The sequence below is a fragment of the Aethalodelphis obliquidens genome, unplaced genomic scaffold (assembly GCF_003676395.1).
Source record: "Aethalodelphis obliquidens isolate GAN/ISIS:26980383/991018 unplaced genomic scaffold, ASM367639v1 scaffold61, whole genome shotgun sequence".
In the NCBI taxonomy this organism is placed as follows: Eukaryota; Metazoa; Chordata; class Mammalia; order Artiodactyla; family Delphinidae; genus Aethalodelphis; species Aethalodelphis obliquidens.
Genome location: NW_020838005.1, coordinates 8,180,810 through 8,202,758, shown reverse-complemented (window position 1 = coordinate 8,202,758; position 21,949 = coordinate 8,180,810). Strand labels below are relative to the sequence as shown.

At 41.5% G+C, this 21,949-nt stretch overlaps 1 protein-coding gene across 15 annotated transcripts in view; it reads left to right on the top strand.

The window, feature by feature from the left end:
- The window catches only part of CEP44 (centrosomal protein 44), a 171,690-nt gene that overhangs the window by 27,597 nt on the left and 122,144 nt on the right, over window positions 1-21,949 (top strand). For 2 of the 15 annotated variants that reach the window (XM_027087988.1, XM_027087986.1), the window contains one exon: window positions 1,183-3,122. The exons of the other annotated variants lie outside the window; for them this stretch is intronic. In XM_027087988.1, coding sequence (XP_026943789.1) covers window positions 1,183-1,191 — 9 coding nt within the window. In that variant the 3' untranslated portion in view covers window positions 1,192-3,122. Of the gene's footprint in view, window positions 1-1,182; window positions 3,123-21,949 lie in introns of those variants that run through there. 15 annotated transcript variants of the gene reach the window in all.

Here is a 21,949-nt window from a genome sequence, read left to right as displayed (position 1 = left end):
TCCCATTCATTTCCCTCACTGTGTACTTTTAAAGAGCAGAAGTTTTAAATTTTAATAACATCCAGTTGATCAACTTATTAGTTGTTGAAAGAGGGGTGTTGAAATTTCCAGCTATGATTGTAGTTGGAAGCCACAAAAAATTCTGATTTTTTTTTGAGTTCCGTCATGTATTTTGAATCTGTTATTAGATGCATAAACATTTTGGACTATTATTTCCTCATGATAAATTGACTCCTTTAACACTATGAAATGGCCCTCTTTATCTCAAATAATTTCTCTCTTCTGAAATCTACTTTGTCTGACGTTAATATAGCCACTCCAGCTTTCTTTCAGGAAGTAGTATTATGGTATTACTCCCAATCTTTTTATTTTTAATATATCTGTGTCTGTATTTGAAGTGGGTTTCCTGAAGATAATATATACTTCAGCCTTGCTCTTTCATCCGATCTGAAAATCTCTGGAGTGTTTAGATCATTTACATTTAATTTGATTATGGACGTGGTTGGGTTTAAATCTACCATCTTATTTGTTTTCCTTTTTCCTGTTTGGCCTTAGTTCTTTTTTTAACCTCTTTTTATGCATTATTTTGCATTAATTGAGTATTTTTTGTATTTCTATTTTATCTCTTTTCTTGGCTTATTAAGTACAATATATCTTATATTTATAACGCAGGTGGTTGCTACAGGTTTGCAGTATACATCTTTAACCTACCACGGGCTACCTTCAAGTAATATTATACCACTTCAAGTACAGTATAAGAGCATCGTAACATTATATTTCCATTCCCCCTGAAGCCTTTTTTGTTAAGCATTTTACTTCTACGTATGTTATAGCGCCACAAAACATTGTCATTATTTTTGCTTTAAACATTCCTTTATTTTTTTAAAGAGGTTTCCTATAAGATACTTGAAATTATTCTAAAACTATAGTAATATAACAGTAATTACAATTGTCAAGCAGTTGCAATAGTGCAGGGCAGACAAATAGGCTATTGGAGCAGAGTAGAGAGCCTCCTACTGGACTCTACATAAAATAAGGAGTATGACAAATACTGCATTGCTGACTAGTGGGAAAAGGATGGATTAGTCAGTAAATAGTTCTAGGACTACCTGGCTGTCAACGGGGCGGCGGGGGCGGTGGATTAACTTAGAGCCTTATTTTACACCACTCGATCATTTACAGGTAGGTTAAAGACACAAATATGGAAATAGAAATGGAAGTGAGGTCTGTGAGCCACAGCGCCGGCATCACCCACGAGCTAAGTCTGCATTAAAAATACGCATACGAACACTGGGGGAACACTGGCAAAGGAGATGATCTTTGGGGAAATAGTTGTCAACTCAAAATGCACAAGTCATGAAAGAAAACATAAATTTGGTATACTGTACTTGGATTACTGGCTAGAAAGATGGTGGCTTCCTGAAGGGTTGGCTGTTCACGCAGAAGGTAGCCCTCCCTGCGAATACGTCCGCTGGAAGGCGCTTGGAGAGCAGCCCCAGCATCCTGCATCTCCTGCAAAGATGGCTTAACTTAAACTGGCTTAAGCAGGAAAGGGCATTTACTGGCTCATCGGTGTGTTGGGTAAAGGGAACCGTAGACATGGCAGAGCCCAGAAATCTCACCAAGAAGGAGGAGGAAACAGCTGTGGCCGTGCAGCCATTCCAGTCCAGAAGGGGATGAGAATCAGACATTGGGGCTCAGGCCAGCGTGGGCAGCCCCGGTGTGTGTGAAGCAGATGCAGCTGGGGCTCGTGACTGCCTCACCGCCTCCCCTCCACCCCCGACCATCCCACAGGACGTCTGCCCACAAAGCCCAGGTATGTATGCTGAGGAACAACTGTCTAGACCTGTCTGAGGAAATGTTGTCAATATTAGAGGGGTTTAACGGCTCCAAAGCCAACACCCTTTGTGTGTCTCAGAAGATGATTTCGATGTTCATGCGGACAAAACACAGGATGAGTTCAAAGAGGCATGAGTTAGTGCTGGTGGTTCTGGCCTGACTGTCAAGCCAGACCTCCATCCCCAGGGAGCTGTTCAGCTGCTTTATACCAACTAGAGATGCACCTGCAACCTGGAAAGCCTCTTCCACCTCACCCGGCGAGAGATCAAACTGGCAGTCATGGAGAATGGCCATTTCACATCTATATTGTCTACTTTGTCCTTAGCCACACCGCCCACTCTGTGAGCCCTGATCGTCCCCAACAGAGCACGTTAAGTAAATGGTTCCAGTGCTTATATTTCTTCTTTGATGTCTCTTAAAATGTCCACAGTGGAGCCAATGAGATTGCAAAGGTGAGCTGGCTACCTGGATGCCAAGGGTGCAAGGTCAGCTCTGGGGTAGCACTGGCTGAAACCCTCAATTTGCACATCTGGGAGCCAAACAACTGGAGTGGCCGTGCTGGAGAAGGAGAGCAAGTCGTCCGAGACCAAGGCCACCATCCAAGCACCCTGCCACTCCAGAATACTTCCCCATCCTTTCCTTCCTGATAGCAGTGGTGGAGGGGGCCACCACCAGGGTTCTTGGGGGCAAGTAGCTCAACCTCTAAGCTTGGTTTCTCCCCCTGTGCAGGGAAGTTTGGCCCAGGGCGCTGGTCCTCAAACTTGGCACCACGGAACTTTCGGAGGTTCCAGAACTTACTGGAGGGCTTCGGTAGGAAGCATGGAAGTTCTAAGAGGAACCCCAGGGGCTCTGAGCACTCACCCCCCATGACTCCCAGCCTCACTCTCCATTTGTAAGTTTTATTTTTATATGATTTATTCCCATGTGATTTCATCACTGAAATAAGCCATGGGGACCAGAATTCCGTTTTATGAAGATTACCCTGGTGGTGTTTTAGAGGGGAAGTAGAAGAGGACAAAGCTGGAGGGAGGGGTACTGGTTAGGGAACCCCATAGGGTCCAGGAGAGAAACGAGGCTCAAGGTAAAGAAAGAGCATCGGAGATGAAGGGGGAACAAAACAGGAAAAAGAAGGGATGTTTCTGTCAGATAGATGATAGTCACCAGAGGACGTTGACAGTAGTCCCATGGAGTCACTTTAAAGAGCCCTATCTTCAAATGGTTCCAACAGGATTAATAACCTCCAACCTAGAATTTCAGATAAATAAATACATTGACTTGTTGGATGGACTTGTTTATACGCGGTTTATATGAATTTAGTATAATGTCGAGCTCCAACAATGAGTAGCGGGGGCTACTCTTGGTTGTGGTGCGTGGGCTTCTCATTGCGGTGGCTTCTCCCGTTGTGGAGCACGAGCTGTAAGTGCGCGGGCTTCAGTAGTTGTGGCATGAGGGCTCAGTAGTTGTGGCACACAGGCTCTAGAGCTCAGGCTCAGTAGTTGTGGTGCACGGACTTAGTTGCTCTGCACCATGTGGGATCTTCCCGGACCAGGGCTCAAACCCATGTCCCCTGCGTTGGCAGGCGGATTCTTAACCACTGCGCCACCAGGGGAGCCCCAAACTTATTTCTTTACTTCCTTCCTCATGGCAAAGAAGAACTATTCGATACACATTCTTTAACTGTAATATTTTGACACATGTAAAAGATACTATTATACAACTCAAGCTAATTAAATTCTACACAGAAGGTATCAATTGTTCTTAACTTTCCAGGTCCAAACCATCATTTAAGAACAACAAAAAAATTAAAGTGACTTTTAAGATCTGAAGTTATATAGAAAAATTTACAGCGAACCATTAGCATTTAAGGTTAGGATGTAAAGAGTAATGGCAACTATACTTTCCCATTTTATTAGCAAAGTGAATCAGGATGAGTAGGAAAATACACAGGAAATCACTTTGCTCAAACACAAAAAAATTACATTTTAACAAGAGCTGGTCATAAGAATTTTCAGAAAAGTCGCTACCTCTTCCCCTCTTAGTACAGTTTTAGTTGATTTTTAAGTTGTAAAAGCTAAAGTTAAAGGAGACATGTGTTTTTAAATTGTTTTTGGTGTATCTTCAAAGTTATAAAAGTTATAAAGTAGTCAGTGTTAAAATATATTTGGTAGTTTAACAATAACATTTTGCTTCCAGGATAATGTTCTCACACTTTATAGCTTTAAGAATGTACTTTACTCATGGGAACTAAGGCGGTTATGAGAAACTGAAGGGAAAAAGTTCAAAAGGTAGTCCCTGACTTTTTTTTTTTAGGTTCTGAAAAAGGATAAGACTGTTTGGATTATGTTGCTCTCTGATTTAGTAAAAAAAAAAAAAAAGCTAATGAATATATGTTAACCTTGAGGTTATCAACATTCTTACTCCAGATAGATTTATGGTAAAAATAGACTACTGAACTGTCTTGTTAAATTTTAAAAGATGAGTTTGGAGGAGTTACAAATAACATCCTTTACCCTGAGGTCAAAAAGAATATGTAAACTCAAATTTTTTAGATAAGAATACTTATTATAGTTTCAACTTTCATACTTCCTATTAAAATGACTGTGTAAGAATATACAATCTTTTATGGTTTTATTCTGAATATATACCACTCTCCCTTTTTAACAAATTCAAAGTAACACATGTTCATTTTGAAATTTTTTAAAAGTACAAAGTAGAAAAAACCCCACAAAATTAGTGCAAGATCACTAGAGAAATATTCAAACGTTGCCAAAGTAGCCCATCCCTACTTTCCTCCCATCACTGATGAAGTACAGAGAGGTAAAGTGTTACGTACCCAGAATAGTGAAAGGGACAAACATGGGCTGAGGAGGTAGGAATTAAGACGTAGCTCAACAGTGAAAACTAGGAAAAGAGCTGGGCAGGGCAAATAGGACAGCTTTCTGTAGGGTTGGTAGCCTAAGGGCGCAGTGTTCACATAAGCTGGGGCAACAAGGAGAAGACAATTGAGTTCCTGTATCTAAGATCCCTGCTCCTGGGTTGATTATATGTTCTAAGCTGCACCATCTCACTGGTTTCAGTGGAGCAGGAGAAAGCAGTGGCAAAGGAAAGAAGGGAAAATTATGGGGGTAGCATCTGCTCATTGTGTGAGCCTGCAGCATCGGCAACACGCTTCATTCTATTAATTGCATCAACCGCATCTTGTAAACACATTTCCAGAGACCACATGTAATGGGCCTTGGGTTCCATTCAGCCCCCTTTTTTTTTTTTTTTTTTTGCGATACGCGGGCCTCTCACCGCTGTGGCCTCTCCCGCCGCGGAGCACAGGCTCCGGACGCGCAGGCTCAGCGGCCATGGCCCATGGGCCTAGCCGCTGCGCGGCATGTGGGATCCTCCCGGACCGGGGCACGAACCCGTGTCCCCTGCATCGGCAGGCGGACCCTCAACCACGGCGCCACCAGGGAAGCCCCCAGCCCCTTTTTTGACTCCTCAAATAGTTAACGTATAATTTGTTTTTCACATCATTTTCATCAAATAAAATTCACTTTCATTTTTATGACCATTTTTAAAACAGCAAATATCTCCCCAAGCAGTCTTGGGTTTCAAAGTGGCAGTGATTTTATGTGCTGACGCATTTGAACTGCCAAGGATCTCCCGCGATGTATGCGTTAATGACGACCACTTGGAGTTCTTGTTCAGATGTTTGCTCAAAGCGTAGAGCTACCGTCAGAGAGTGCCTCAGCCTAAAGAAACAATTCTTCCAGTTATGCAGATCCATAAATTCCAACTCAAGCAATGTATTTTGCGGGTAATAAACACAAGTGTGTTCCTAATTGGAGAGAAATAATGCTTAGGCTTGGACCTGTTGCCTTCCTGGAACTGAAGTCTAGCACACATGGAGACATTCCTCTCTAAAGAACACAGTCGCTAATAGAAACAAGCAGTCCACCAGGATGTCGAGCCAACACTTCCTGCAGAGGGCAGAGTTCTCTGGAATTTACTGAAAGTGGAAAATTGATTACACTGGGCACAGAGGACATTTATATTTATAGAAACACTTTAGATAAGACAAGACTTTTAAAAGCCAGAAATCACTTTTAGGGAGATTTCAGAAAAATGTTGTAATCTTTTTTTATTATTAATAGGCATAAAAAGGATTGTTATATTGATATTGACAGAAATTAGGTGATTAATTGAAGATTTTAACTTGAAAGGATGAATTGCCCCAACATTGGTTTAGAATTTTTCATTATATACAGTTCAATCTTGTGATCTGTCAAATGCCCAATAGCCATTTATCTAGTACACGTACCTTTACAGCTGGATTTCCAAATATGATTATAAAATTCATATGATAGAGTGTCCTGAAAGTAAATATGTCAGCAGGCTTTGCTTTATTTTATGCATTTATTCTGGATGTAACATAACTTGATGTTACGTAACACAGATGATGCTCTAAGACATTTTGCCAGAGCTATTCAAGTACAGCATTGTTTGAGATTGTGGAAGGTGATTTAGAAACACCTGGATTGAGTATTTCTATCCATGCTTTAAATCCTAGAAGGCTTGCAGTTTTATAGTCCTTTCAGGGAAAGACAGGAACTACATTAACACTTGTTAGCATAACAGTTAATATACTTCTGAGAAAGATTTTGTAAAAATTTTGAAAATTATGCCAAAAAATTAAAGGGAAGATTAAAAAGGATTAGTGTTTGATCAGCCTCTGTAGATTTAGGAATATTTTTTAGAATATATATTTTTAGAAATATTTACAGCTTTTATACTTGGGGGCTTGGGAACATGAAGGCAACATGCGTTGGAACAAAATCCTAAATCTTACATTCAGATGAGCATCATCATTTGTGGTAATATTCATGTAATGGAGCTCAGCGTCCCAGCTAATGTCAAAGCAACAGTCGATGAGATTATTGTATTCAAGTTGCTCTGTGTGGTCCACTTGGAACCTCTGTCTCTTTGATAGTATTTGGACGCTCTCCTCTCTCCCTCCCTTACACCTAATCGGTCCAGTGGGACGCCACACAAGACAAAAAGCTCACGTAATTTGATAGAACAGGAGCTGATAGATTAGTAGGGAGAAGAACCATCACGTTTCTTCCTCTCTGAACCAGCAACATATTTGTATTAACAGCCGTGGTCTGGACAAGCGCCTCCACCTTTCTTGTCAAGAAGGGTAATTTTCAGCCAGTGTAGTAGGAGGGCTACACTGTAGCTCATGATGTAAATATTTTTTCAAAGTGGGAAGTTTCATAGGCTATGAAATAACATATTAGCCACATGAAGTGTCAGACTTTTGAAAAAGTCCCCTCTCCCACAAGCTAAAGATTATGATAATAACAGTAACTCTAATCATGGCTAACCTATCTGAGTACTCACTCTGACCGGCCAGAGTGGATTATATATATTATTTCATTAAATCTCCCAAGAATAGATAACCAATAAGGACTTACTGTATAGCACGGGGAACCCTACTCACTACTCTGTAATGACCTGTATGGGAATAGAATCTGACGCACTTTGCTGTACAGCAGAAACTAACACAACATTGTAAATCAACTAAACTCCAATAAAAAAAAATTCATTAATAAAAATAAATAAATCTCCCAATAGTCCTATTAGGTAGGTAACTTGTGTTATCCCATTTCACTGCTGAGCTATCTTATCTGTTGTGATTAACAAACTCCCTCCAAAATTATCGGCTGAAACTGTCAACCCTGAATGTGATTCTGTGGATAGTGATTTAGGCAGGGCTTCGCTGGCTGATTCTTGGTCTTGACCTGGTCTAGGTGATCTGGCAGAGCTGTGAACTTGTGATCACAAGTCACTTTGAGGCTTCCTAGTCTAGAAGGGCCTTAGCTGAGACAACAGGGCTCTTCTCTAGCCTAGAAACCCAGGCTTGTTCATGGGATGCCCTCCAGATTCTAAAAGCTGCGGAGTGGAAACTCCAAGACCTCCCGGGGCCCAGGCTTGGAACTAGCTCAGCCTCATTTCTAGTGCATTCTGTTGGTCAACGCAGGTCACAAAGCCTGCCAGGTTTCAAAGTTTGGGGGGAAAGACTCCACGTCTTGGAAGGAGCTTCACTGTGACTAGTTTTGCATTCTACTGCTGTTTCTGAGTCTGAGAGATGTGTCGCGACTTGCCAAAGATCACACAAGTTAGTAAGTGACTTTCATACACTGCAGGGGGGCTCTGTACGCCACCTTGGGAAACAGTTTGGCATTTTCTGAGTTGTTTGTCTTCTTGTTATTAAATTGTAAGAGTTCTTTCTATATTCTGGATACAAGTTTTTCGTCTGACATATGTGTCATGTATATTTTCTCCCAGTTTTTGGCTTTCCTTTATTTTCTTAATAGCGTTTTTTTTTTTTTTTTAAGAGCAAACGTTTTTCATTTTAATGAAGTCTAATTTACCAATTATTTTCTTTCATGTGTTGTGCCTTTGGTGTTCTGCTTAAGAATGTGTGAATGAGAAGTGTAGCCCTAGAAGTCTAAGGGTATAGCTTGAAGCGGTCCAAGTGTTTTATTTAAAAACGAATTTCGGGGAGTTCCCTGGTGGCACAGTGGTTAAGAACGCGCCTGCCAATGCAGGGGACACGGGTTCGAGCCCTGGTCCGGGAAAATCCCACATGCCACGGAGCGACTAAGCCCGTGAGCCACAACTACTGAAGCCCACGCGCCTAGAGCCCATGCTCCGCAACAAGAGAAGCCACCGCAATGAGAAGCCCACACCCCACAGTGAAGAGTAGCCCCTGCCCGCCGCAACTAGAGAAAAGCCCGCGCTCAGCAACAAAGACCCAAAGCAGCCACAAATTAAATAAACGAATTTTGCATTCTACTTAATAAAGTAATCTTACTTGCCTTCACATAAAAATAATGCCTCACGTAAGAGACAGCTTATCTAATGCTCCAGGATAGAAACCCACATTTATTCCATGGCACAGAACTGCACATCTTCAGAACATAAGCACTCTAGGTGCCTCAGCAACTAACAACATTATCATTCATAACAAGTTCTAGTACAAATAAAAGCGATAAGGCTACAAATAAAAGGAGAAATTGCCATATATATATATATTTGTATACACACACACACATATAATAAACTCTGCGTTAACCTTTTCCCATCATTGACTGTATTATTAGCTTTCCATATAGATTCAACTATTTAACTGCTTATATATGTCTAAGCTACTAAAAATCCTTCCTGAATGAATAGCAGATGAACAACTGAATGTAAATGAAAACAGATGCTTCAAAGAAAAGGATCCAGAATTGTCATCAACTCTTCACAGTCACTCCATGTTTTCTCTAACAAGCACATATGCCCACAGCACATTGCCAAACTCTATTGACGTCTTCCAAAATTTCTGTACGAAATTATGATTATGATCTCATAGAGTTCAGGACTTTTGGCTAAAGAGCCTGCCTCCCCAGGATGTTTTTTTCAAAGAAGTTGGTACCCCCAGGAGTGCTGGGGGAGGGAAGCACACACAGGTATTGGAGGATGTCCCTAACCTAAAGCCTGCTGTATGATCTCAGAATCTCCAAAGTTTGACTTCTTTCAAATCTGAGAATCTGGAGTCACGCCAGATCTAGAGACACAAGGCAAGCAGAAAAGGAAACCCACTGACCCTGTATTTAGTATCCACATTCTTGTGCCTTTAAAGTATGTATTTTCAAATGTAACCTATTGAAATATCAATAGTCCTCTGAATATACAGATACTAGCACAATCAATGCATTCATGCTATATAAGAAACGATGGGTTCTTACACACCATAAAACACAAAATAACGTAAAAAAAATAGTTGCTGCTCTAGAGGTATTTGCTTTAGACTTAAAGTCTGTTTAAATGTGTGTATAAAATATGTTTAAGAAGTGATAATAGGACGAAGTGAGAGAGTGGCATGGACTTATATATACTACCAAATGTAAAATAGATAGCTAGTGGGAAGCAGCTGCATAGCACAGGGAGATCAGCTTGTTGCTTTGTGAACACCTAGAAGGGTGGGATAGGGAGGGTAGGGGGGAGTTGCAAGAGGGAGGGGATATGGGGATATATGTATATTTATAACTGATTCACTTTGTTATAAAGCAGAAACAAGCACACCATTGTAAAGCAATTATACTCCAATAAAGATGTTAAAAAAGAAAAAAAAGGAAGTGATAATAGATTAGGCGGTCAATTACTGAATGTGGCAGCTAGGACTAAGGAACATTACCGAGTTTTTATCCTCATTGGACAAATCCTAGAAGACAGAAAATTCACTTTATACCTCATTTCTGCGCACACATCAGATTTAACTGTGAAAAAAATCTCATGGGTCTATAGCCCTGATTCCATCTATCTCTTTTGTCTGACTCCTTTTCTGACAAAAACTGTTGATTTTCAAAGGTGCCTTGGGACAGGAGAGATGTGTTCAGACACGTGTGCACACGCAGATGGTGGGGTAAGGGGGTTGTTGGTGGTGAAGGAAGCGTGGGCTTGTGAGAAGCATCCGTCATATTTTTCTTTTTTGCATAGAAGCAGATACATGTGTTAAAATATATGCCTATGATAACAACTGCTAAAATTATGGTTCGTTTTGATAGAAAGACGTCCTGCTCAAAATCTAATCTCAGGCAACTATTCAGAAAGCAGGATCGGAATAACTGTCTTATCTGTACTTTTTATGTGCATAGTTTCTGACAGGTTGTGCTAGGTATAGTAAGCCTTTACTAGCGCTGTACAGAATGTATCACAACTTGTGACTTGAATAAGAACAAGTTATTCAAACTTGCTTTGCTCTGTTATTCAAAGTATTTGAAACTTCAGAGTGCTCATTCCTTCCTTTACAATGATTCCTGGCTTCATCTTATTTATGCCATTGGCCCTAGAATCAAGCAGCTCACCAGATTTGCAATAAAGTTATTCAAGTTTATGTATTATGTAAGAATATATTATCATTGCATAAAATCTTAAGGCACCAGATTTCTTGGAAAAATGCCCATGAATTTAAAAGCAGTAGTTTTAAAATTATGTATATTTGGAAATATCCTTAATTCTGAAAGAATGCACCGCATAAACTGCTAGATTTTTTTTTAAGTATTAAAATTTACTTTGCTTTTTCTCAGTTTAAAATATAATAAATAGTTCTACCTCCCAAAGACAATGTCTTTTAATACAAGTTCCCTTCTAAGCTTTTTTTTGGATACGCTTTTACATAATTGGGACCATACTCTCTATAGTTTCTATCCTACATTTTTTTTAAACATCTTTATTGGAGTATAATTGCTTTACAATGGTGTGTTATTTTCTGCTTTATAACAAAGTGAATCAGTTATACATATACATATGTCCCCATATCTCTTCCCTCTTGTGTCTCCCTCCCACCCTCCCTATCCCACCCCTCTAGGTGGTCACAAAGCACTGAGCTGATCTCCCTGTGCTATGTGGCTGCTTCCCACTAGCTATCTATTTTACACTTGCTAGTGTATATATGTCCATGCCACTCTCTCAGTTCATCCCAGCTTACCCTTCCCCCTCCGCATGTCCTCAAGTCCATTCTCTAGTAGGTCTGCGTCTTTATTCCCGTCTTGCCCCTAGGTTCTTCATGACCATTTCTTTTTTTTTTTTCTTTTTTTTTTTTTTTAGATTCCGTATATGTGTGTTAGCATACGGTATTTGTTTTTCTCTTTCTGACTTACTTCACTCTGTATGACAGACTCTAGGTCCATCCACCTCACTACAAATAACTCAATTTCGTTTCTTTTGATGGCTGAGTAATCTATCCTACATTTTAAACTTAAACATAAGCTTTTCTTATACTATGACCAAAACTTCACGTGTAGACATCTAACCAGTGATTGTGCCATAATTACATCAGTTGCACTCACAACAGTGCACGTTTAAGTTTGCTATTATAAAAATGCTCTTGTGGTCACCTCATTACATGAAACTTTCACAAATTTCAGATTATTTCTTTTTTGAGTGTCAGTCAGGGCTCACCCAGAGAAGCAGAAGCAGTAGGAGATGTATGCTAAGAGACAGAGTGCAAGGAGCTGGCTCGCCTCGTGGAGGCCTGCGAGGCAAGCGTGGAATCTCAGGGCAGGACGTTCGGAAGAGCCGGCCGGCACTCTCTGGGCTGGCCTGAAACTGCCGTCCGTCCACAAGCAGAATTGCTTCTTCTGAGAAGCCTCAGCCGCATTTCAGGACTTTTAGCTGATGGAGTAAGGCCTTCTCAGGATATCTAGGATAATCTCTTTTACTCACAGTCGACTGAGTTTTTGCTTTAATCACATCTAAAAAAAAATACCTTCATAGCAGATAAGTGTTCATGAATAACTGGGACTTTAGATGAGTGAAGTTGACCTACCAAAAGACCATCAGGGTTAAATTTTCAGAAGTAGAATTACTGAATCAAAGGGAATGGAATTTTTTTTTAAAAAATCTGATACAAATATTTAAATCCCTTTTCTAAAGGGTGGTCACAATTTTCTATACTTTGCCACTCTATCCCTGCATTTTCTTGGGGTAGGTACCAGACTGCCTACCCTACGATACTCTGAATCAATAACACAATCGAGAGGGCCCCTAAGATAAAAAAAGCACTCGGGTCTCAGGATGAACACAAGGTTTCCTGGCTGTAAGTATCTAGGAGCTAAAGATCTGCTTTCCCAGGACAGTTATTCTGCCCTGAGCCCTGTATGAGCCTCACTGAGCAGCTGCCAGACCTATTTATAGGTGGGAATATAGATTCCGATTTATTATTTACTCTTTATAGGGAATGTGTTAGGCATTTTGAGGGGAGATAGAAGTGTTTACCCTGTCCTCAAAGAGTCTAAAGTCAAGGCTAAGTTTTAAATAAATATTTGATGTTATTATATCCATGTTAAACTTCATTTTCATAGATTTCTCTGGGAAATGGGGCTAATCACGTCTTTAAACTCTACATAACTATAAATAAAAGGCAGACCTTTCTGAAGCCTCTTGCTGTTTCAGTAGATCTATGTAAAGGTCCATATTATTTTATCTTTAGAAAACTTATCATTAGGCGGAGGTTAGTAGACTGATTAATTGGGTGGATTTGGGGAAGAGGTTTTTTAGTTGAATTCTTACTTTTATTATGTACTATTTTTTTAAAACCTGGACAAATAACTTAATCTCCCAAAGGCTCAGTTTTCTCACTTGTAAAATGGAGATAATATTCTCTCGTGTGGTTGTATGAGGTTTAAATGCGCCAATACATGTAAAATGTTTGGCATATGTGCTGGCACACGATGTGCATGTGTGCTTGCGTGTGTATGACTGATCTCCCCTCTGTATCTTCTACTTTCTTTCGGTTCTCCACCCACCACACCAACATTTCAAGCAATTTAGAGCAGGACAGAAAAGTGCAACTGGCTTGAAAATCGTTCTTTTATTTCTTCAAAGGCTCAAACCTTCCGAGAATTTAGGTTTCGAAGGAAGCAGGAAGTGAGGTCGGGGCAGGGGCGGGGGGAGAGGTTGTAATTTGAAGACAGAGATAGATTGCCTTGAAAAAACATAAAGGAACACATGCTCCTCCAGAGGACACAGAAGGTCCCCAAGCAGAGGGAGAGGAGGAGGGGGCTGTGAATCCTGAGAGCAGAGGGGTCTGCATGCTTCGGGGCAGAGCCTGAAAAGCTGGGAAGACCCCCCAAGAGGAGGGGCCTCACAGAACCTCGGGCAGGGGGGCCTGGACAGGATCACAGTGGACTCCTAAGGATGAGGAAGAATAGTAAAGATCGGCCAGAGCTAAAGGAGGCACACCGACAGGCTCAGGGGATCACTCTCGTCATTGGGAGGATGGTCGCAGATGGCCAGAGCCTGTAATATCATTTCACGTGACCCCAGAACCAGAGCAGGACTCTGGGTGGGGCAGGGAAAGACTCTCAGAAGGACCGGTAAGTTTCACAATAGCCCAGTGGGGCTTGGAAACTGAAATTAAGTTGATTTATTAAAAAAAATAATGAAAATAAATAGAGCAGGTGCAACTCAGCTGGTAACATGAGATTCACATCCAATACTTACTCAAAAAGTGTCATCAGTGACAATTATTTAGCTCTTACTGATATGGAAGAAAGAGGAAAACGGAACATCCTCTGGCTGACATCTCTTAATACTTCCTGCCTACTTGTGGGCCTTGCTTGACCAGTTGTAGCCAATCTCAAGAATTTTGGACCTTTCCTTTCCATTGGCATCTGCCTGCAAACAGGCTAAAAATTCCTCTTATCCTTAAACAACCACCACCAATTTCGCTCGATCCAAACATTCCACCAAGTTCGTGTAACCTCCCTTCTCTTCACGATCACGTTTCTCAGGAGTGCAGCCACACTTGGTGTGCCCACGTTCTGAACTTCCAGGCTCCCCTCAACTGATTACAGTTGGGCTTCTTCTCTCCCCGTTGAGGGAAACTACTTTCACGAGGAAGATAATGAATGATCTCCGGCTGCCAAATCTAAGATTTGTTCTGTATTCCATTTAATCTTTTTTTTTATCCTATTTAATCTTTGAGCAGCGTCAGACACTGTGTGCCTTCCTAAATGTCAAAAAGATTTGTTTTTTTCAAAAGACTTTATATATTTTTTAGAGCAGCTTAAGGCTTACAACAAAATTGAGAGGGAAGTACAGAGATTCCCATGTACCCCCCGCCCCACACATGCACGGTCTCCCCTGTTATCAACATCCTTCACCATATGGTACATTTTACCAAGGATGACCCTACATAGACATGTCGTAATCACCCAAAGTCCGTAGTTGACCTTAGGATCCACTCTGTGGGTTGTACATTCTATGGTTTGCATAAATGTCTAGTGAAATGTATCCATCATTATAATATCAGATAGGGTATTTTCACTGCCCTAAAAAGGATTTGTTTTTTAATCCAGCATTGTACAGGATGTTTTTTAAATTATCTATAAAGCAATATTGCTCGGGGACTTCCCTGGTGGTCCAGTGGTTGGGACTTCGCCTTCCAGTGCAGGGGGTGCAGGTTTGATCCCTGGTCGGGCAGCTAAGATCCCACGTGCCTCACAGCCAAAAAACCAAAACGCAAAACGGAAGCCATATTGTAACAAATTCAATAAAGACTTTAAAAATGGTCCACATCAAAAAATATCTTAAAAAAAAAAAAGCAATATTGCTGGAAATAGAAGTCACAGTATCCCTCCTTCTTGAGACCTGCTGCAGTGTTTTATATTCTATGCTTCTGTTAATGCCTCTATTATGCTCCTGTTCTCCTGGGCTAAGACTTACTTTGTCCTTCCTCATTTCTTTCTTTATGGCGACTCTCAAATCCAAGAGGATGTCCAATCCTATTGCTTCTACCTAAGACATATTTCTTTGCCATTCTTCTTTATTTCAGTTTCTACCAGGATAGGAAGCTCTCGGGAGTTCCCTGGTGATCTAGTGGTTAGGATCCGACACAATCACTGCCATGGCCAGGTTCAGTCCCTGGTCAGGGAACTGAGATTTTTGTTCATCTCTCAATTAGAATATTTAGTAATCCCGTATTGATTTTCCCATTACCAGACTTTCATACTTGGGCAATACGCCACACAGTAAACCAAAGCCAATGATACACATGTCTCTCCATTCATAGTGCTCTATGGTCTGTCATTGTGGTTGCTCCATCGCCCTCAGGATGCAGTCAGAACACCTGATCTCAGTGTTACATGGCAGGGTGGTCCCTGGCTCTGCAGAATTAGCAAAGTCTTGCCTCGCCTCTAATCCAAACGCCCCATCTAACCCCCCATCTCCCACCGACCTACCGAAAGCAAAACTCTTAGTTCCCCCGCCCTGTGACGGATCAAGCTCTCCTCTAGGTGATTCAGATTCAAGTGAAAGCTGCAGAAGCACTGCCTGGGCAGGCTGGGAGAAGGGCCTTTTGCTCTGGCTCCTCGCAGACTTGGCAGCCTCTCTTGCGTTTGTATCTGCCATGCACTGTATACTCTTCTCTCATTGACTGTCTCATCCTGTAAATGCCAGCCTGCAGCACTGCTCTTCCTGACTGGAACACCACACTTGCATTTTTCTTGCTTCTTGGAAAACTGCTGTTATTTCTTCAATTCCCATCTCAAATGCCGTGAGGATTCCGACCTTGCCCTGTCCTCCAACCGCGTTTTATCTGCATCTCTGTAATAGCATTTACCATGTTACATTTTAATTTATTTTTATAATATTTTCCTCCAAAGACTGTGTGCTCTGTACATACACAGACCTTTTTTTTTTTTTTTTGTCTTTTTTACCCTTGTGGCCTAGCTTACCGTTTTCTGTTTTTCTCTTCTTTTTTTGCTTCCTCTTTACACACAGGATTTAAGACAGTTTGGAAAATATCTTTGAAATGAAATGTTTCTACTCGGTACGGTAATGGTAACCAAGAAACCTGGCCACTATTACAACCTTGTAAAGGTCTTTATCACATATCAGAGGAATCCATTTCCTATTTGGGCCACTTGAGTAATAAAAGGACAGTAATTTTTTGAGTGGCAGCCTGATTCCTCCCACATTCTTGCCAAATGTTTTCTTCTAGTCCAGCTTTATCCCTGAATCCCAGAGGCCCCTTGATACAACTTCCTGTGTGACCCCAAGTTTCTGACAACAAGGATAATAATATTTCCCAGTGATTTCTCTCTACTGTTCAAAAATCCTATTGCTTTTGCTGCAGCTATTTTAATTCCCTTTCCTGGTTTTTTTGTTTGTTTGTGTGTTTTGTCTTGTTTTAAATCTGATTTCTGTTCTCAGGTGAGGGGACACTGTGGGTGAAGAGAAGGAATTGAGCAAAAGAGGCCTTACTGCCCCACCTCAGGGTTTGGAGTCTGTTTGGTGACCTCTTTCCTCAAAACACGGCCCTCCCCCATTTCTCAGATTTAATTCCTTAAGACGAACATTTGGGGAAAAAAGAAAAGAGGCAACTTTAGTTGTGAAAATACATCAGTTTTCACAAAATGGGAGCTGAGATTTGCTATTTGCAGGTCAGCTGGGAGGTGGCTTCGCCAATACTAGCGATTCATTGTAAACGTCTCCGTGTTCCTATAGCTTGATGTTAAACTGTTCAGTCAATTACTGTATCAAAGCACCTAATTTAATTCAGTAGCTTAAAAACTTAATGCAGTTTCAACTGGTAATTGAACTTTTACAGAGAAAATCATGTGCCTTGTTTCCAAGAAATGAAATTAAAGAATTAAGTCAAAATAGATGATATCAATTATCAATAAAGCAGGTTGGAATTTTTGGATTAATATCTAACCAAAAAAATAAGCTAATAATTCTTGAGTGATCTTTTTATTTCATCACTGGGTAGTGGATATTCCTTGATTACTTCCACAGATTCATTTTATAGGACATGGAGGAAAACACATCTGCAAAGGCAGAAGCAGAGTGACTCCTTAAATGCAATCTTCACCGTCATTGAAAGTGACAGATTTTTGACAAAACTCAGGGTTCGCTCTGAGCTATTATAGCAGTTTATTTTCCAACAGCGAGTCATTCCGACCCGATACATGGTTAGTGTGGACTTTCAGCTCATGAGCTAAATCTTCGAAACCCCTGACTGTTCAATGCACTTACTTCAAGTTGGGAAACCTCAGGGTCACCTGCTGTGATTTCCTACGGAAAAGAAACAGAACTGTTGCAATACTTTGAACTCCAGATGAGTGAGAGACATAAAACTGATGTGTTTCTGATGTTCCATTTCAAGATAATAACAGGGGATCTGTTCTTAAAGAAATACATAAAACCGAAGCTATTGGAGCCACAGCAGCTGGGAAGAGGACGCATTTGGAGATAGCTGGAGGTGCTGATTAAGATCAGTACTGATCACCACACCAAATGTCAGCTGCTCATGTGTCTGGACCTGCCAGGGTGGCCCCTGAGGCCGGAGAGCACAGTACTTCTTTCCCGGCAGACTCTGAAGCATCCTCTTCCGTCTGTCAAAGGCAGACAGAACCGCATCCCACAACAGCTCTTCACTTGAGTTCCTTGCCTCCCCCAGTGGCCAATAGTTGTTAACCAGTTATCATAAATGTGACTTCTCTCAGCAGATTCAAATGTTTGCCCCAAATTTTGCCTATTCTCTTGGTGTATCTATTTTTTTTTTAATTTTTAAAATTTATTTACTTATTTATTTATTTTTGGTTGTATTGGGTCTTCGTTGCAGCGCGCGGGCTTCTCATTGCGGTGGCTTCTCGTTGTGGAGCACGGGCTCTAGGTGCGCGGGCTTCAGTAGTTGTGGCACGCGGGCTCAGTAGTTGTGGTGCATGGACTTAGTTGCTCCGTGGCATGTGGGATCTTTCCGGACCAGGGCTCGAACCCGTGTGCCCTGCCTTGGCAGGCGGATTCCTAACCACTGCGCCACCAGGGAAGTCCCTGGTGTATCTATTATGATTATTCTGATGCAGGAGAAGAATCAGCCTCATTCCTAACCTTAAAAAATAGAGGTAGGAATTAGGCTAAGACGGTCTGCATGGGAAGCACAGAAGGCGGCAGCTTCTCTTTTCCCGGAGAAGCCTTGTTCATGGCTGTCTTTTCCAGCCTTGGAAAGAGGTCATCAAAGTCAATGATGAACGTCAGCCCAGAATCCTGCTCTGACTCGTTTCCTCCCAGTGGTGCTCTGAGAGGGGCGCGTTCCCCAGACAAAGCGCACACCCTGGGGAAAAGGCAATGATGCTGGCAGGAGGCTGAGCTCTGCTTCCTGTGTGTGAGGTGGGGCTGAATGTTTCTAATCAACAGCCTTTCTCCGTTTTCATCACTTGCTCTGTAACCCTCGCAGTTTAGCTCAGAAAATCAGGTGAGGGTAAGAGAGCTCCTTGTGGTCTTTTTGTAAGCATCGGGGTGGCCCAGGTGTCGTCCGATGCCCTGCGGCATGATGGAGAAGGTACACGTCCTCTGCTGATGAACAACCTCCCCACGAGGAAGACTTAGTGGCAAGTGTTCACTGATGAGATGTCTGGAGTCAAAATTATGGAAACTGGCCACAGTTAAAAATGATAAGCTAGGGACTTCCCTGGCGAGCCAGTGGTGAAGACTCCGGGCTTCCACTGCAGGGGCTGAAAGCCCCATCCCTGGTCAGGGAACTAAGATCCTACGTGCTGGGAGGTGCAGCCAAAAAAAAAAAAAAAAAGACCCAGGTAGATAATCCATCTGTTTTGGCCTTTGTTTTAGAAAAAAGTTACTCAGAGAACTGCCTATTCCTCTCCTTCATAGCTGGTCAAAGATTTGGGGTTGATTCTGATCGACTTTGACTAATTCTTATCACTGTTTCAGGGAGGATGAGGCCAGATTGGCTTAAATGAATGAAAAAGTGTTTGTATTTTTAGGAGTTAAACGCCTCGTGCTTTAATTTGTTCATTTATTCATTCAGCGCATTTTAAGTAATCATCAGCTATGTCCCAGGTACTCTGGCGGGCACCAGGGATGCTCTTTCTAGAGAAGCTGAGCATTATTTTGATAATCATAGTGATGAACTCGGAAGCTCGCTTTACTTCTCTGAGCTGCACATCAATCAAGGAAATTATTGTGAAGACAAATTGGTCTAACCCAACCAACGCAGACCGTTTTTGTGGCTATGGGAGCATATGACAGGATTTAGGGGAAAATTATTACTAAATAATGAGGATTCACATTCCTTGGGGGTAAGTTGATAACACAATGAAACATGAATGTAAGAGTATGAGATAGACATACTCCTCCATTTGGACTCAAGATCAACTCATTCTGATTCATTCAACCAACGACTTTGGTTGAATATTAAGCCTATAGAGGAAAACTGAGGCGTTTTCTTTAGTAATTTCACTAAAATAAGATTGCTACTTACTTCATTATTCCAGAAATATTTTTTGAGAAAACAATTGTACGAGAAGATTACAGTCTAGTAGTGGAATATGTCTAAACCAGTAAGTGCACTACAGGTTCTCAGTTACTGAGCCCAGGAGGGTAGAGGAAAAGTTTTTCCTTCCCTACACTTGCTAAGGATTAAATGGGATAAACTGTTGAGAAGTCACGCGTCCCATTCTAATGATTTTCAACATCACCACACCAAATGTCTTTCATTCAAATACAGACATAACATAATCCAGTTAGGAAATATTATCCTAACATTTGGTCCAGAATTCTTCTCTATGAGCCCTTTCTGCTCAGAAAACAAGTTCATAAATGCTGGGAGTACTCCAGCTGGTGACCTCAGAGGCCAGGGAGGTTGCTAGGCATGAGGTAAGGGAAGAATGTGCTGTTTCCTAGCGAGAAGGACAGGGTCGGGGGAGAGGGAGTAAAGAGGTGGGCAGAAGAGGAGAGACAAGCCAGCCAAACAGAGGAGCAGGTGCTGCAGAGAAAAAGCCAGGAGAGAAACTTCTGGTGCTGAGCAGTAAAAATGGGCCTGGAGAACAGGGCAATATAATAAGTGATGTGTTTTTGTCCCCCAACCTTTCCGATCATCAGTAAAATCACATGTTTACAAATGCTTTGGTTCAAATTTTGAGGCAGACAATACAGGAGCAGTTTGATATCCAGGTCAATAGGAGGGGGCACCCAGTCAGCCTGTGTGGGACAAGAGCCCAGGAAGCCATGAGAGAGCAAATGTCCAGACATTCGCCAACGGTCATAGAATGACTTTGGACTTCTTCAACAAGTGGAAATGTAGGGTTCAAGTCCAGGTTTACCCAGCTCACCAAGGGTCAGATGAACTCCCACATGGCACATGACTTACACCAATTTATAAAGACACCAGGAAAGAGTCACATTGGTTCGAAGTTGGCTCCATTACCGGGCAGTTATTTTTAACATCTAATCGAAAACCTTCCCCTTAAACCAATCGTATTCCAGATCTTCTTTGTTCACCTACGCTACCTCAGCTTGACCTTTCCTAAGTCAAATACATCCCTGTGGATCTATGATTCTCGCCTACATGGTCTTCAGAACAGAAAAGTAAAATTGCTCTACCAGGGATCACGATGATATAATATTCTCTAAATGGAGATGCCTTATAAAACTATTTTTGCAGCATTCTCACACAGGTATTTTTAAAGTTATAATTCGCCGGTCTGTTCTTTGCCACTTCAACTATAAAGTCAAGTGTTGTCATTTTAAAACATTTTATTCAGGGAAAACTTTTCTTCCTGCATCCAGTGATGTTCTGTCTTTTATTTAGCCTGCTTTCCTCCCTTCTTCTCTGAGATCTCCCCGCTGAATTTTGCTCCAGGCTCCTGATTCCTCATCTGACAGTCTTTGTAATTAGAATTGGAGGTGTGGGAGAAGCTCACATTCAGAGCAATTCCAGACTGAGCCAGCTGCAACAGTGTAAGTCTTAACTGTCGTGAGCAACCTTCACCCGTGGACAGTCCTGTGACGATATTGCAGTAAAACGCCCACACGCCCTTGGTTGAAGCTGGTCCCTTCTCTTGCTTTACGAGCTATTTTCAAAATGCCAAAGACAAACAATACCCCTTCATCCCACAGAAAAACAGCAATCTTGGATCCAATTCCTACATCCCTTCTCCCTCCAAATTGGTTATGATCACGCTTCCTCAGGTCCATAAACTATATTTAGGTGGAAAAGAAAAAGAGAGACAGGCTGTCACTGATCAAAGGAAACAGATGCACGGGCATTTCAGGTCACTCCCAAAGTGTTTCAGGACAGTTCAGTTTGCACTGCGCCACTGAGTGAATTCTCTTTCCTGCTCCCACGTTGAAAATGGTTCAGCTTCAGGGAGCCATTCCAGTCTTGGCTATGTTACTGGGACTTTCTTTTGAAAAGACGTGGACATGATCCTGAAAATAAATAAATAAATAACAATGCTAAAACTTCTTGTCTTCAAAATACTAAATACACAACAAATTAATCCATAGGAAAAAGTACAGTGTTATTATGATTTTTCAAAAAAAAGTTAATAGACTAGGATGGAGAGAGTGATGTTATAAGGTCAAGAGGAGACGTTGATTTCCAAGTTGAATCTACTTACTTATTGCAAGAATACGAACAACTTTTTTTTTTTCAATCCAAACTTGCTAAGCCACTTATGCTTTTGTTGCAGCGACTGCTCCCCTGAGCGGGCTATGGCTTTGCTTACAATGAGTTCCGTTGGCTTCTCTGAGACCGCTTGCT